The sequence below is a fragment of the Dipodomys ordii genome, unplaced genomic scaffold (assembly GCF_000151885.1).
Source record: "Dipodomys ordii isolate 6190 unplaced genomic scaffold, Dord_2.0 Scaffold102, whole genome shotgun sequence".
NCBI classification, from domain to species: Eukaryota; Metazoa; Chordata; class Mammalia; order Rodentia; family Heteromyidae; genus Dipodomys; species Dipodomys ordii.
In genome coordinates this window covers 1,779,309-1,793,606 of record NW_012267318.1, presented here as the reverse complement: position 1 = coordinate 1,793,606, position 14,298 = coordinate 1,779,309, and the positions used below count along the sequence as shown (strand labels likewise).

The window sequence follows — 14,298 nt, the reverse complement described above, 5'->3', positions numbered from 1 at the left end:
ATCTCATGGACTTTTCAGTCCAGGCTGGCATGGAATTGTGATCCTCAGACCTCAGCTTCCAAAGTAACTAGGTTTGTAGGTGTGAACCACCCAGCATCCAGCTGCCTTTCTTTTTAATTCTTACAGATTCTTCTGGTCCCCCATAGCTGCAGAGAAGGCATTGCCTTTCCAGGAGTGAGGAAGCAAATTTCACCTAAATGGCCTAGAGTGGCATCACGCTCTAATCCAGGAGCTAGAGAACCTCTCTGTGGTTGATATGACCACCATGAAATCTGTGTTTGTTCCTTTGAAGGCAAAGAAACTTTTGAGCAATTTTCAGGATGGAGGATTTAATTCTGAGGTTTAGTTCTAAATCTTGAAGCACATTCATTTTCCTTTCCTCTTTCGAGGCTGTATTACTTCTGCTTTTTAATGGGTGTGTGTGTGTGTGTGTGTGTGTGTGTGTATTTGCTGTCTTGGGGCTTGAACTCAGGGCCTGTGTACTGTCTCTGAGCTTTTGTAAGCAAGGCTATCACTCTACCACTTGAGCCATTGATCTCCTTCGGGCTTTTTAGTGGTTCATTGGAGTTAAGACTCTCAGGGACTTTGCTGCCCAGGCTAGCTTCCAAGTGTGGTCCTCTGATCTCGGCCTCCTAAGTGGATAGAACTATAGGCATGAACTGCTGGCACCCAGATTTATGGTTCCTTTTATCTTGGGATTAAACCAAAACACTCTGTTGAAAGAGTTTGTGTTTAGGAGCTGTAGAAGTGCTCTGTGGCAGAGCACTAGCATGTGCAAGGCCCTTTGTTATATCCCAATACTGCAAAAAAAGGAAAATACGAAGATTGGCATAAAGAAATGGCCTGGAAATTTTAGGAGGGAGGGCTAATGAAGAGTGTGAAAGAGAGTGAATACGGTTGGAATAGTTTATTTGCATATATGAAAGTAGGAAATAAGATATGTTAAAATGGTTTTTAGAAGGGGGAGAGGGATTGGGAAGAGTGATGGAGAGGGTAAAGTTGATCAGGTGCACTGTTTACATGTGCAGAAATGTCATAATATGCCCCCTCTTTTTTTTTTGTTGGTTGTGGGGCTTGAACTCTGGATGCCCCCTCTTTAATGACTAATATATGCTAGAGACTGATGGCTCATGCTTGTAATACTAGCTACTCAGGAAGCAGAAATCTGAGTATCATGGTTCAAAACCAACCTGGACAGACAAATCCATGAAATACTCATCCCAAATTAATCAGCAAAAAGTAGCAAGAGGAGATGTGGCTCAAGCATCAACCTTGAGCAAAAAAGCACCCAGCCTTGAGTTCAAACCCCAGTGCTGGCAAAAAAAAATTTTTTAAGTAATTAACTAGTTAAATAAATAAATGTCAGTGTGAATTTAATCCATCACTCAATAAACTGGTGAATGATTTTTTTTAAAAGAAAATACCCCTAACCAAATTCATGTATGTGTGTGTGTGTGTGTGTGTGAGAGAGAGAGAGAGAGAGAGAGAGAGAACATGCCAATACTGTGGCCTGAACTTGGGGCCTGGGCACTGTCCCTTAGCTTTTTCTCTTAAGACTGGCACATTGCAATTCAGCTTTGGCTCAACTTCTGTCTTTTTGGTAGTTTATTGTGGGTAAAATCTCATGGACTTTCCTGCTCATGTTGGGTTTGAATCACAATCCTCAGATCTCAGCCTCCTCCATCTCAGCCTCCTCCTGTGTAACTAAGCACTTGGGCCTCTTGGGATTATTTCATGGAAAATGCCTGTGTCAGAATTGTTTAGATTCTGGATTTGAACTCAGGGTTTCATGCTTGCTAGACAGGTACTCAATCACTGAACAATGCTTCTAGCTCTTTTGGTGATTGGTTATTTATTGGTCATGGGGCTTGAACTCTGGGCCTGGGCACTGTCCCTTAGTTCTTCAACTCAAGGCAAGCATTCTACCACTTGAGCCACAACACCACTTGCTCACTTCTAGTGCTCTACCGGTTTTCTGGTGGTTTATTGGAAATAAGAGTTTCACAGACTTTGCTGCCCAGACTGGCTTTGAACTACAATCCTCAGATCTCAGCATCTGGCTTGATTGATTATTTTTGAGAGAGAGTCTTGCTTCTTCCCTGGGATGTGCCTGGACTTCTATCTATTAGGCCATTAGGCTTCCAGACATATTTGGAATGACAGGTGTACCACCACACCCTTATAACCAGGCTCAAGCTTGAGATCTGAGAATTTAGAATTTTGTTTCCAAGCCAGCCTAGGTAGAAATGGAATTCTTTTTTTTTTTTTTGGCAGGTGGGGGGAGGAGGGAAGTGGGGGTGTCTGGTCATGGGGCCTGAACTCTGGGCCTAGGCGCTGTCCCTCAGCTCTTCAGTTCAAAACTAGCACTCTACCACTTGAGCCACAGCACCACTTCCGGCTTTTTTTTCTTCTGCGTATGTTGTGGTGAGGAATCGAACCCAGGTCCTCAAGCATGCAAGGCAAGCGCTCTACCACTGAGCCACCTCCCTAGCCCAGAAATGGAATTCTTATCTCCACTTAATCAACAAAAAGTCAAAAGTGTGGCTGTAGCTCAAGTAGTATGGCAGTAGCCTTGAGCAACAAAGCCTAGAACTATACAAAGTTTCAAGTTCCAATCCTGGCATTATAAAGAGGGTGGTGATAGTGGGGAAATATTATGAACTTTTCTTCTTTGGTTGTCCTTGAACCTTGATTTCCACCTCAGTGTTGCAAGTAGCTAGAGTTACAGGCATGAGGCACCACTGCTTGGCTGGAATTGTTCTTTAGAGAGGGGAGTAGGAACATCAGAATGTTCATTATCTCAGTATATCTTTCTTAGTCTGCAAATGGGGAACTGAAGCTGGAGGTCAGGAGACTGGGTATATTTGAGAAGAAAGACCTTGTTCCTGAAGCCACTGCCAATGTGCCTGTACCAAGGCTGTGCATTTCTAATTCCAGATAGGGGTTTCCCTCCAAAGTGCTCAGACAGTGTCAGTTGATGGGGCTAGAATAGAGCTTTCTTTCTTGCTTCCTTGCATTCCTCCTTTCTCTTTTCCTTCCCCCTTTCCCTGCTTATTCCTCTCAATCTCCCTTTCCCTCTCCCTCTCTTTCCCTCTCTCTCTTTTATGTGTGTGTTGGTACTGGGTTTTGAGCTCAGGGTCTGGTTACGATTCCTGAGCTTTTTGCTCAAGTCTAGTTCTCTACCACCTCAGCCACACCTCTCCTTCTGGCTTTTTGCTAGTTAATTGGAGGTAAGAGTTTTACAGATATTTCTGCCCAGATTGGCTTCAAACTGTGGAATTGAAGATTACAGGCATGAGCCATACCAATGCCTGACTAGTCCCACTCTTGAAGCTGAGTGCCTGTAGCTCACTAGCTACTGAGGAGGCTGAGAGCAGGATTGTGATTCAAAGCCAAACTTGGCAGGAAAGTCTGTGAGAATCTTATCTCAAGGTTGATCTGGACACTGATAGCTCACACCTGTAATCCTAGCTACTCAAGAGGTTCAGATCCAAGGATCATGGTTTGAAGCCAGCCCCAGCAAGAAAGTTCATGGGGACTCTTATCTCCAATAAACTACTCCCCAAAAGCTAGAAGTGGCACTGTGGCTCAAATGGTAGAGTGCTAGCCTTGAGCAAAAGGAGCTCAGGGACAGTGCCCAGGCCCAGAGTTCAAGCCCCATGGTTGGCAAAAAAAAAAAAAAAAAAAAAAAAAAAGTCGGGGGGAAACTAACTGCCAAGCTGAGTGTTTGGCACAGGACAGAAGCTGCAACTTTGGTGTCACTGTCACTAGGAGCCACCAACCTGGTGTGATACAATATGAACTTTTATATTCTTAGTTTCGCATTTTCAAAGTAACCAGTTCTCTTTCCTGTTTTGCAGAGGTGTCGTCGTGTCCATGGTTATTTTGAAAATGACAGAGACTCAAGCTGGAGAATACCTACTTTTTATCCAGAGTGAAGCTACTAATTATACAATATTGTTTACCGTGAGTATAAGAAGTAAGTCCAGCTTGCTACAAGGTATTCCCAGTCTTCTAAAAAACATGTGGCATGAGACCCATTTGATTTTCTACCACAGCTTGAGACAGAGTATTCAGGTTTCTCTTAGTATGAAAGTGGATTGATTGAGTTCATTTCAGGCTTCCCACATGTCTACTTCTCACTGAGAACGGACATGTGCCCTTGGAATCTTAGACAGTGTCCTTAAAAACTCAGCCATACTCCGTTTAATACCCCTCCTTTTTTTTGTGTCAGTCCTGGGGCTTGAACTCAGGAATTTTGCTCTTGTTTGGCTTTTTTGTTTGAGGCTGGATCACTACCACTTGAGCCACAATTCCACTTCCTTCTTTTTGTTGTTTAATTGTAGATAGGAGTTTCCCAGATTGATTTGTTCAGGGGTGTGTGTGTGTGTGTGTGTGTGTGTGTGTGTGTGTGTGTGTGTGTGTGTGTGTACACACACTGCACATGCTAATCCTAGATCTTGAAATCAGGATTTGGGTACTGGCCCTGAACTTTCTTTGCTCAAGGCTACCACTTGAGTCACAGCTCTACTCGTGGCTTTGATTTTTTACTAGTTAATTGCAGATAATAATCTCATGACTTTACTGCCTGGACTGACTTTCAACTGCAATCCTCAGATCTCAGCCTCTTGAGTAGCTAGGTTTACAGATGTAGGCCACTGGTGCTGGGCCCTTCCATTTTCTTTTTATTCTTTTTCCTTTTCTTGTCTTCAGTAATGGGTGAATGATGGAGTAGAACTGGAAAACATTTGACCTTTGACCTTGGAAGTCTTAGGTCTTTTTTTTTTTTAGTTGTGGGACTTGAACTCAGGGCCTGGGAGCTGTCCCTGAGCTTTTTCCACTCAAGTGGTATTCTACTACCTGACCCACAACACCACTTCTGGGTTTCTGGTGGTTAATTGGAGATAAGAGACTCATGGGCTTTTCCTGCCTGGGATGGTTTTGAATTATGATCCTCATTTCTCAGCCTCCTGAGTAGCTAGGATTACAGGTTTGAGCCATCCACACCAGGCTTAGGTCTTTAAAAAAAATTTTTTTTTTTGGTTGTTCATGGGGCTTAACCTCTGGGCTTGGGCGCTGTCCCTGAGCTTTTCAGCTCAAGGCTAGTGCTCTACCACTTGAGCCACAGAGCCATTTCTGGTTTTCTGGTGGTTAATTGGAGATAAGAGTCTCAGGATTTTCCTGCCCAAGCTTTAAACTGCAATTCTCAGATCTCAGCCTTCTGTGAGTAGCTAGGATTGCAGGCATGAGCCACCAGCGCCTGGCCTAAAATTGTTTTTTATAGCAATGCTAGTGTTTGAACTCAAAGCTTGGCTCTTGCTAGGTGTTGTTTCAGTTGAGCCACACCATTAGTGCTGTTTATTGCAGGTTATCTTTAGAGGTTTTCTGCCTAGGCTGGCATCAAATCTAGATCCTCCAGTGCTCAGTTGTTAGAATTACAGGTATGAGCTACTGGCATCCTGATCCTAATTCTAATCATGTTTCCTATATTGCCATGTTTGGCAGGTCACTGAACATCTCCAAGTGTCAATTTCTCTACCTGTAAAAAGATAAAAACACCTAAAATCATCTGAGTGTGGTCTGGGTGTGCAGAGACCACTGTGGTCAGGAATGACCACAGCTGTCCCATGTTGGAACTGTTCCATGAAGATCATCTCATGGGCTCACATTCAGACAGACATTTGACAAGCAGGGCTGATAAGTGTCACTTTGGGTCCCTTGGGGGTCAGCTGACTGGATTAAGGGTAGGATGTTAGGTTCCAGTCAGACTATAAGACAAAACCAAATAAAGTCAAAATATGTTTTGGAAAGCCCTTCAGTTACTCTGAAACCTGTAAGATCAGACGGAGCCCTACATTGCCTTTGCTTTCTGTCCTCTTGCTCTTCATCCCCCTTTTGACTGAGTCTGTGCTCCAGGCTGGAAGAGAATAAGAAATTTCTCCTCCCTTTCCCTCTCTTCCCTTCTCTTCCTCTCCTCTTCCCTCTCTCCTAGCCCCCTCTTGGTTTCTCCTGTCTTTCCTCTTTCCCTTCCCTTCCCTCCCTTCTCTTCCCCTACTTTTCTCTCCTCCCATTGCCTCTCTTCTCCTTTTCTCCTCTCCTTCCTTTCCCATCCTCCATTCCCCTTCTCATGCCTTTTTCTGCCCTCCTATCCATTCTCTTCCCCTTCCCCAAAACCTCAACAGTGTTCATGAAAATATAATGTCTAGCTTAAGGAAATTAGTAGGTTATTCACTTCACTTCTGCATTTTTTCTCATGAATATGGAGAAAATAGGGCAGGATAGTAAAGAACTTGGAATTCTTTAAATGAGCAGTTCAGGGAAGGTTTAATATACAGAAGGAAATAATTTTGAGGACAGAGGTTAATTAAAGCATAATCGAGGAAAATCTTCCGGGGTCTGAGTCAGGAAACCTGGGTTAACTAGTAATAATGCCTTGGATGCTAATTATCTTCCTTGACCTTGAGTTCTAACACTGAATATTTAAAAGATTATCACACAGAAGCAAAGCTACACTTAAAAAATTAATGTAGGGCTGGGAAGATGGCTAAGTGGTAGAGTGCTTGCCCTGCATGCCTGAGGCCCTGGGTTCAATTCCTCAGCACCACATAAGCAAAAAGAAAAAAAGCCAGAAGTGGCACTGTGGCTCAAGTGGTAGAGTGCTAGCCTTGAGCTGAATAGCTGAGGGACAGCGCCCAGGCCTGGAGTTCAGGCCTCACAACCAGACCCCCCCAAAAAAATTAATCTAGACTGTAGAATTAGGACCAAAGGTTGGAAATGACAGGGACAAAAGCAAAAGAAACCACAAACTGGGAAAAAGATACTTGCAGTTTACAGTCAACATAGGATTATAGTCATAATATGTCCAGAGTTTTTATAAATCACTAAGACGTAAAACTACATATTAGGTATATATAATATAAGCAATTTATAATATTTTAAGCAGAATTTATTATAGGGAGAGAGATTAGAATTAAGTATAAGAAAACTTCCATTCAAAAAAGTTAGTCTGGCCGGGCGCTGGTGGCTCACGCCTGTAATCCTAGCTACTCAGGAGGCTGGGATCTGAGGATCACGGTTCAAAGCCAGCCCGGGCAGGAGAGACCGTGAGACTCCTATCTCCAATAAACCACCAGAAAACCGGAAGTGGCGCTGTAGCTCAAGTGGTAGAGCGCTCGCCTTGAGCTGAAGAGCTGAGGGACAGCGCCCAGGGCCAGAGTTCAAGCCCCACGACCGACAAAAAAAAAAGTTAGTCTGGTTATGGTAGTACATGTGTATTCCAGATACTCAGGAGGCAGAAATCAGAAGGATCTTAGTTCAAGGTAGTAAAGTTATTGACACTGTATCTCAACCAACTACTGGAGTGTAGTACAACTATAGCTGTACACCTATAAACCCAGCTACTCAGGAGGTGTAGGTAAGAGGATTGTGGTCCAAAATATGAGACCTTGTCTGAAAAATAACCTAAAACAAAAAATTCTGGAGGTGTGGCGCCAGTGGTAGAGTTCTTGCTTAACAAGAATGAGGCCCTGAGTTCAAACCCTAGAATGACCCCTCCAAAAACATTAGTAGAAAAATGATTCAGACAAGTATTGGTGGTTCATACCTATCATTATAGTTACTCTAGAGGCTGAGTTTAGGTGGACACAGTTCTGGTGGGTGCCTGTGTAAGAAACAAGACCCTATCTCAGCTATAACTCAGTCTCCCCAAAAGGACTGGAGTCATAGCTCAATGGTAGAGCACCTGCCTAGCAAGTAGGAGGCGACTGGAATGACTCCACCCTGGGATATGATAAACTCTAGTTTTTACAAAAAGTTTATAGGTAATGCTTGTAATCCCAGTACCAGGGAGGCTAGGGCAGGAGGATTGTGTTTGAAGTCAGGCTGGTATACAGAATGAGACCTTTTTACAAAAAAAAAAAAAAAAGCGATAGGAGAGGGAGGAGAAGAATGAAAGGAAGAGGGAAAAGAAGGGAGAAGATGGGAATGGAGAGTCTAAGCAGAATAGAATGTGTGTGTGTGTGTGTGTGTGTGTGTGTGTGTGTGTGTGTGTTTGAAGGACTAATCTGAATGGGAGGCTCAAATAAGCCTCTAAATTTGGTTCCAATTCTAGCTCTGTCTCACTCTCTCTATTTCTTCATCATAATATTTGTATTTAGTTGTGTATGAAGTTACAGAAAGATGTCTTACAGTATTATTACATAAAGGATTTAAGCTATCATTTTAGTTTCCTTCTGTGTATCAATATTGGTGTGTTCACATCGCTTTACTCCACTTGCTTTGTTGGTGTGGATTGATGAATCACCCAGAGAAACTGACCAAAAGAATACATGTTAAAGTTGGCATTTTTGCATCGAGTTGCATTTCAAATACTGGTTGGGTGAGGGGAGCCAAAGATTCTGTGGTGCATCTGCTTAAAAGGCATTAATGGGGGGCTGGGAAGGTGGCTCAGTAGTAGAGCGCTTGCCTTGCATGCCTGAGGCCCTGGGTTCGATTCCTCAGCACCACATAAGCAAAAAGACTGTGGCTCAAGTGGTAGAGCGCTAGCCTTGAGCTGAAGAGCTGAGGGACAGCGCCCAGGCCCAGAGTTCAGGCCCCACGACTGGACCCCCCCCAAAAAAGGCATTAACTGAAGCATTAACTTAAAAAGATACAGGATTCTTTTTTGAGGGAGCAATTGTTTTTACCATAGTAAAATATTTATCATGTATGCTGCTTCAGATACCTTGCTGTATACATTAAGAAGACCTTACTTTAGAAGACTAGAAAATCAGGATGCCCTGGTCTGTGTATCTGAGAGCATCCCGGAGCCAATCGTGGAGTGGGTGCTGTGTGATTCACAGGGAGAAAGGTAGGACACGTATGAAGGTAACTGCCATTATTGCAATGTCTTTGGTCCTTTTCTTTTTAAACCAGTACTGGGGCTTGAACTTCCACTCTCCCTTAGCTTTCTTCACTCAAGGCTGGCACTCTACCGTGTGAGCTACACCTCCATTTCTGGCTTTGTGCTGATTAATTGGAAATAGTCTCTTGGATTTGTCTGCCCAGGCTGCCTTTGAATGAGGATCCTCAGATCTCAGTCTTCTGAGTAGCTAGGATTACAGGCATAAGGCACTGGGGCCCAGCCATCCTTTTCTATTGTAGTTGATACTTAGTTAAATGTAGGTAAAATTAGGTAACGGGTAGGTATAATTTATTTTTTCCCCATCTCAACAGAAACTTTGGTTCCTTAAACATGAAGAATGACTGGTATGGAATTAAGATAGGGGATTGTTTAGTAAAAGGGTCTTTTGGATCTCCTCAAATCAACTACAGCCCCTACCCCACTACACAATACAAACTAATAAGTTGGGCATCTGACACATTTGAGTATTTTTACCTTTTTTTTTTTACATGCTCCACTGTTTTCATTGGTCTCTTACATCAGACTTGACAGACTTTAGAACCTGTAATCTTTTATTTTTCTAGGCGCGTGCTCTACTACTGAGCCACATCCCCAGCCTGAGTCATTTAAAAACATGTGTTTAGTCATAGGGCATTTATTTTCTAATTGCAGCTGCAAAGAAGAAAGTCCAGCTGTTGTTAAAAAGGAGGAAAAGGTACTACGTGAATTATTTGGAAGGGACATAAGGTGCTGTGCCAGAAATGAACTGGGCAGAGAATGTACCAAGCTGTTCACAATAGGTAACACTGAAATATCATGTGCTTTTATGCTAATCCTTAGAAAATTATCTGAGACTAACAGCTACTACTTAGCTCATCAGTCACCTTCAGAAAAACTTTTCATGCCTTTATACTAGATTGATTAATTAATTTTTATACTGTTAGTGGGACTTGAACTTGGGGCCTGGATGTATCTCTTAGCTTTTCACTCAAGGCTGGTGCTGTACCCCTTGAGACACAGCTCTACTTCTGGCTTTTGGCTGGTTAATCAGAGATAAGAATCTCACAGGCTTACCTGCCTGGGCTGCTGGCTTCAAATTGTGATCCTCAGATATCAGTCTCTTGAGTAGCTAAGATTACAGGCATGAGCCACTGGCGCTCTGCTTTATAGTATTTTATTTGTTTAGGTGCTGGGGATAGAACCCAAGGCTTCATGCATGCTTAGCATATTCTCTTCTACTGAGCTGCACTCTCTAGCTTCTTAATACCATTTTAAATGGAATATTATGGTATCTATAAGTGCAGATTTTGTCATCAAAGAACAGTTAGTATCTGGAAGATTATTTTATTAATGTAATTACTAACATCAAATTCATTAAAATCTTTGTTCATCAAGATGTTCCAGATAGATTTTGTGATTGAAAAATAAAAGCTTCCCCCCTCCTTTTTTTTTCTTCCCTGGGATGTTCTTGTCTTCTAGATCTAAATCAAACTCCACAGACCACATTGCCCCAGTTGTTCCTGAAGGTAGGGGAGCCCTTATGGATAAGATGCAAAGCAGTTTATGTGAACCATGGGTTTGGGCTCTCTTGGGAATTAGAAAACAGAGCCCTGGATGAGGTAAGGTCACTGCAAGTTCATATTTAAACATACAGGAAGAAGGAGCTCAATGTACTGGCTGGAAAGATTAAATGCACGTTCTGTTTTATTACCACCCAGGACAGCTCCTTTGAGATGAGCACCTATTCAACCAACAGGACTATGATACGGATTCTGTTTGCTTTTGTGTCATCAGTGGGAAGAAATGACACTGGATATTACACTTGCTCCTCATCTCAACATCCCAGTCAGTCAGCTCTGGTTACCATCCTAGGTAAATGCAGGCCATCCATGCAATCTTTATGTTAAAGATTCGTAAATGTTTTGTGTGAGAGATGTTAGTACAAATGCTGACTTCGGTGTACCATGATGGAGGGGAAAGCTGAAAAAGAAACTAAGGAAAGTGTGTTTGTGGTTTGGGGTTTTATTTTCGGGAAGTACCAGGGTTTGACCTCAGAGTTTGCTTTTGCTGAGCAGGCACTGGACCACTTGAGCCACTCCACTAGCCAAGAAATGGAGTTATAATAACTGTGAGCTAGTTACCTGTGGCTCATGCCTGTAATCCTAGCTACTCTGGAGGCTGAGATCTGAGGCTTAAGGTTTAAAGCAAGTCCAGGCAAGGAAGTCTGTGAGACTCTTATCTACAATGAACCAGAAAATAGCCAGAAATGGAGATGTGGCTGAAGTGGTAGAGCACCAGGCTTGAGCAAACAAGCTAAGGGAGAGTTCAAGGCCCTGAGTTCAAGTCCCAGTATTGACACACACACAGAAAAAAAAATAGCTTTGCAAAGCTACCCATTCCTTTCCTTTTCCAGTGAAACCACATTCTTTGGAGTACAGCTCTATATACATACCACATTATTATGTCACCATCTGTTTGTATACTTTTTTGTTGTTGTAGGTCATGAATTCAGGGTATGGGTGCTTTCCCTGAGCTTTTTCACTCAAGGCTAGCACTCTACCACTTGAGCCACAGCATCACTTCTGGTTTTCTGGTGGTTAATTGGAGGTAAGAGTCTCATGGCCTTTCCTGCCCAGGCTGGCTTTGAACCATGATCCTCAGATCTCAGCCTCCTGAGTAGCCACCTGTTTTGTCTTCCAATTGGCCATGAGTGACCTAAGGACTAGGGAAATCTCTCTTCTTGTAATCCAGAGCCTGACACTGAATAGCTGCTTAGTAACTATTTACTCTGAGAACCTGCTGTTGGTACAGTGAGCCATTACTTGAAGAACTGAGACAGGGAGAGGCTTGAGTGGGCTTATATATTATATAGCATTTGTAAATAACTACCCTTAAGTAATCTCAAGTCAGGGTGCAATCTTTAGCCATCATGAAAATGTGTGCCCAAGAAACTAATAAGATGTTGCTCAAGAAAACTGTGTAAATATTGCTAGCCAGACTGCAATTTTCTTTGTGCCTGGAGATGATTTTCTGTATGACCTAACACTGACAGAGTTGTTTTAGTTGAAAGCCAATTCTGCCAGATTCTGTCCCTAGCATGTTCATAGTGTGTGTGTGTGTGTGTGCGTGTGTGTGTGTGTCTATTTTTTCCTACATACATATCTGGGAAGAAAGCCAGTTGTTTACTTTTTTTTTTGTCCAAGACCAGGATTCAAACTCCATACTTGATGCTTTCACTCATTATGTTGTGTGTGTGTGTGTGTGTGTGTGTGTGTGTGTGTGTGTGTGTGTGTATTAGTTTTGGGACTTGAATTCAGGGCTCAGGCACTGACACTGAGCTTTTTATTTTGCTCAAGGATGACACTCATCACTTGAGCCACAGCTCTACTTCTGGCTTTTTTAGTGGTTAATTGGAGATGGGAGTCACATGGACTTTGTTGCCTGCGCTGGCTATAAACTGAGATTCTCAACCTCCTGAACAATTAGGATTATAGGCTACATCCTATTCTTAATCTTGACTCCAAGTCTTAGAACTGAGAATGATGATTAAATTTTTCTTGGACATCAAAAGGAGCTTTCCTGCGCAGAATAATGAATACAATTTTATTTTTACTATTTTAATCTGTTTCCTTATGAACTTCATTATTTTATTCATAACTGATTTTCCTTACAGAAAAGGGATTTATAAATGCCACCAATTCAAGTGAAGACTATGTAATTGACCAGTACGAAGAATTTTGTTTTTCTGTCAGGTTTAAAGCATATCCACAAATTCGTTGCACTTGGACCTTTTCTCGAAAATCATTTCCTTGTGAACAAAATCATCTCGAAGATGGATACAGGTGAGACAACCGGAAGTGCCAAGACTTAGCACATTGGGCATAATTCTCCTTTGAGAGGGACTGTTTTGTTTCCTACTATGGGTTTATGGATGTATATCTTGGGGAGATTCTAGGAATCAAACCCAGGGCCTTGTGAATATTAGTCAAGTGCTCTAGCACGGGCTCAATGAGAACCCCGTGACTTTATGTATATGGAGTTAAAATGAGGACAAGGAAACAAACAGTACACTGAGAATACCATAGTAATAATCTTGTGTGTGCATGTGCATGTGTGTGCAAGAGTGCACATGTCTTTCCATGTTCTGGTACTAGGGCTTGAACTGAGAGCTTGTGAGCTGTCCCTGAGCATTTTTTGTCCAAGGTTAGAGCTCTGGTATTTTTTTTTTTTTGGGTCCGGTCGTGGGACCTGAACTCTGGGCCTTGGCGCTGTCCCTCAGCTCTTCAGCTCAAGGCTAGCACTCTACCACTTGAGCCACAGTGCCACTTCCGGCTTTTTTCTTTTTGCTTATGTGGTGCTGAGGAATCGAACCCAGGGCTTTGAGCATGCAAGGCAAGCGCTCTACCACTGAGCCACTTTCCCAGCCCCAGAGCTCTGGTATTTGAGTTGCAGCTGCTATAGTACTGGGAACTGAATTCAGGACCTCTCATTCTCGCTCGGGGTTTTTGCTCACAACTGGCACTCTACCACTTGAGCCATGCCTCTCTCCAGTTCTAGATTTTTGCTGGTTAATTGGAGATAAGAGTCTCTCAGATTTGTCTGTCTGGGCTGGCTTTGAACCTCTGTCCTCAGACCTCAGCCTCCTGAGTAGCTAGGATTATAGGCATGAACTACTACTAGTGCCTGGCAAGCAGTAGCAATCTTTTTTTTCTGTGTGTGCTGGTGCTGGAGCTTGAAGTCTAGGCCTGAGCTCTGTCTTTTAGCTTTTCCATTCAAGGGTCAGGCACTCTACCACTTGAACCACAGCTCTACTTCTGGCTTTTTGGTGGTTAATTGGAGATAGGAGTCTCATAGACTTTTCTACTCAGGCTGGCTTCAAACTGTGATCCTCCAATTTTAGCTTCCTGAGTAGCTAAGCTAATAGGGGTGAGAAGCCTATCACTGTGAATTTAGTTCTGTGGCTTCTGAGTTATAATATGTTTTCTTTCTATTTCAGAGTACTGTGCTGTAGGCTACCCCAGTCTCCTTATGCACACTTGTAAATGATTAAGGAAGTAAAACTTAAAAGCAGCAAAGCATAACCTGTAGGTGTGTTGATTTACTTGTTCCAAAAAATAAATGCAGAAATAGCACAGTTATAAGTGATAAACGAGAATTAGATTTTCCTAGGCCTCTGTGAAACTTCAGTCAAGAATTTCTTGTGGGTTTGGAAAGCAGTATGGAGGTTCCTCAAAAGCCTCCACATAGAGCTCCCTTATGACCCAGCAATCCCACTTTTGGGCATTTACCCAAATGTTCACAAACAAGACCACACTAAAGCTACCAGCACGACTATGTTTATTGCAGCATTATTTACCATAGCTAAGATATAGAACCAACCCAGATGCCCCTCAGTAGATGAATGGATCAAGAAAATG

General features: G+C 42.7%; 1 protein-coding gene across 1 annotated transcript in view; it reads left to right on the top strand.

Annotated features, from left to right (window-relative positions):
- Positions 1–14,298, top strand: part of Flt3 (fms-related tyrosine kinase 3) — an 81,934-nt gene that overhangs the window by 29,162 nt on the left and 38,474 nt on the right. Inside the window, exons 4-9 of the mRNA XM_013027277.1 lie at positions 3,861–3,979; positions 8,719–8,848; positions 9,554–9,681; positions 10,361–10,500; positions 10,600–10,753; positions 12,555–12,723. Of these exons, the coding sequence (XP_012882731.1) occupies positions 3,861–3,979; positions 8,719–8,848; positions 9,554–9,681; positions 10,361–10,500; positions 10,600–10,753; positions 12,555–12,723 (840 nt within the window). The remainder of the gene's footprint in view (positions 1–3,860; positions 3,980–8,718; positions 8,849–9,553; positions 9,682–10,360; positions 10,501–10,599; positions 10,754–12,554; positions 12,724–14,298) is intronic.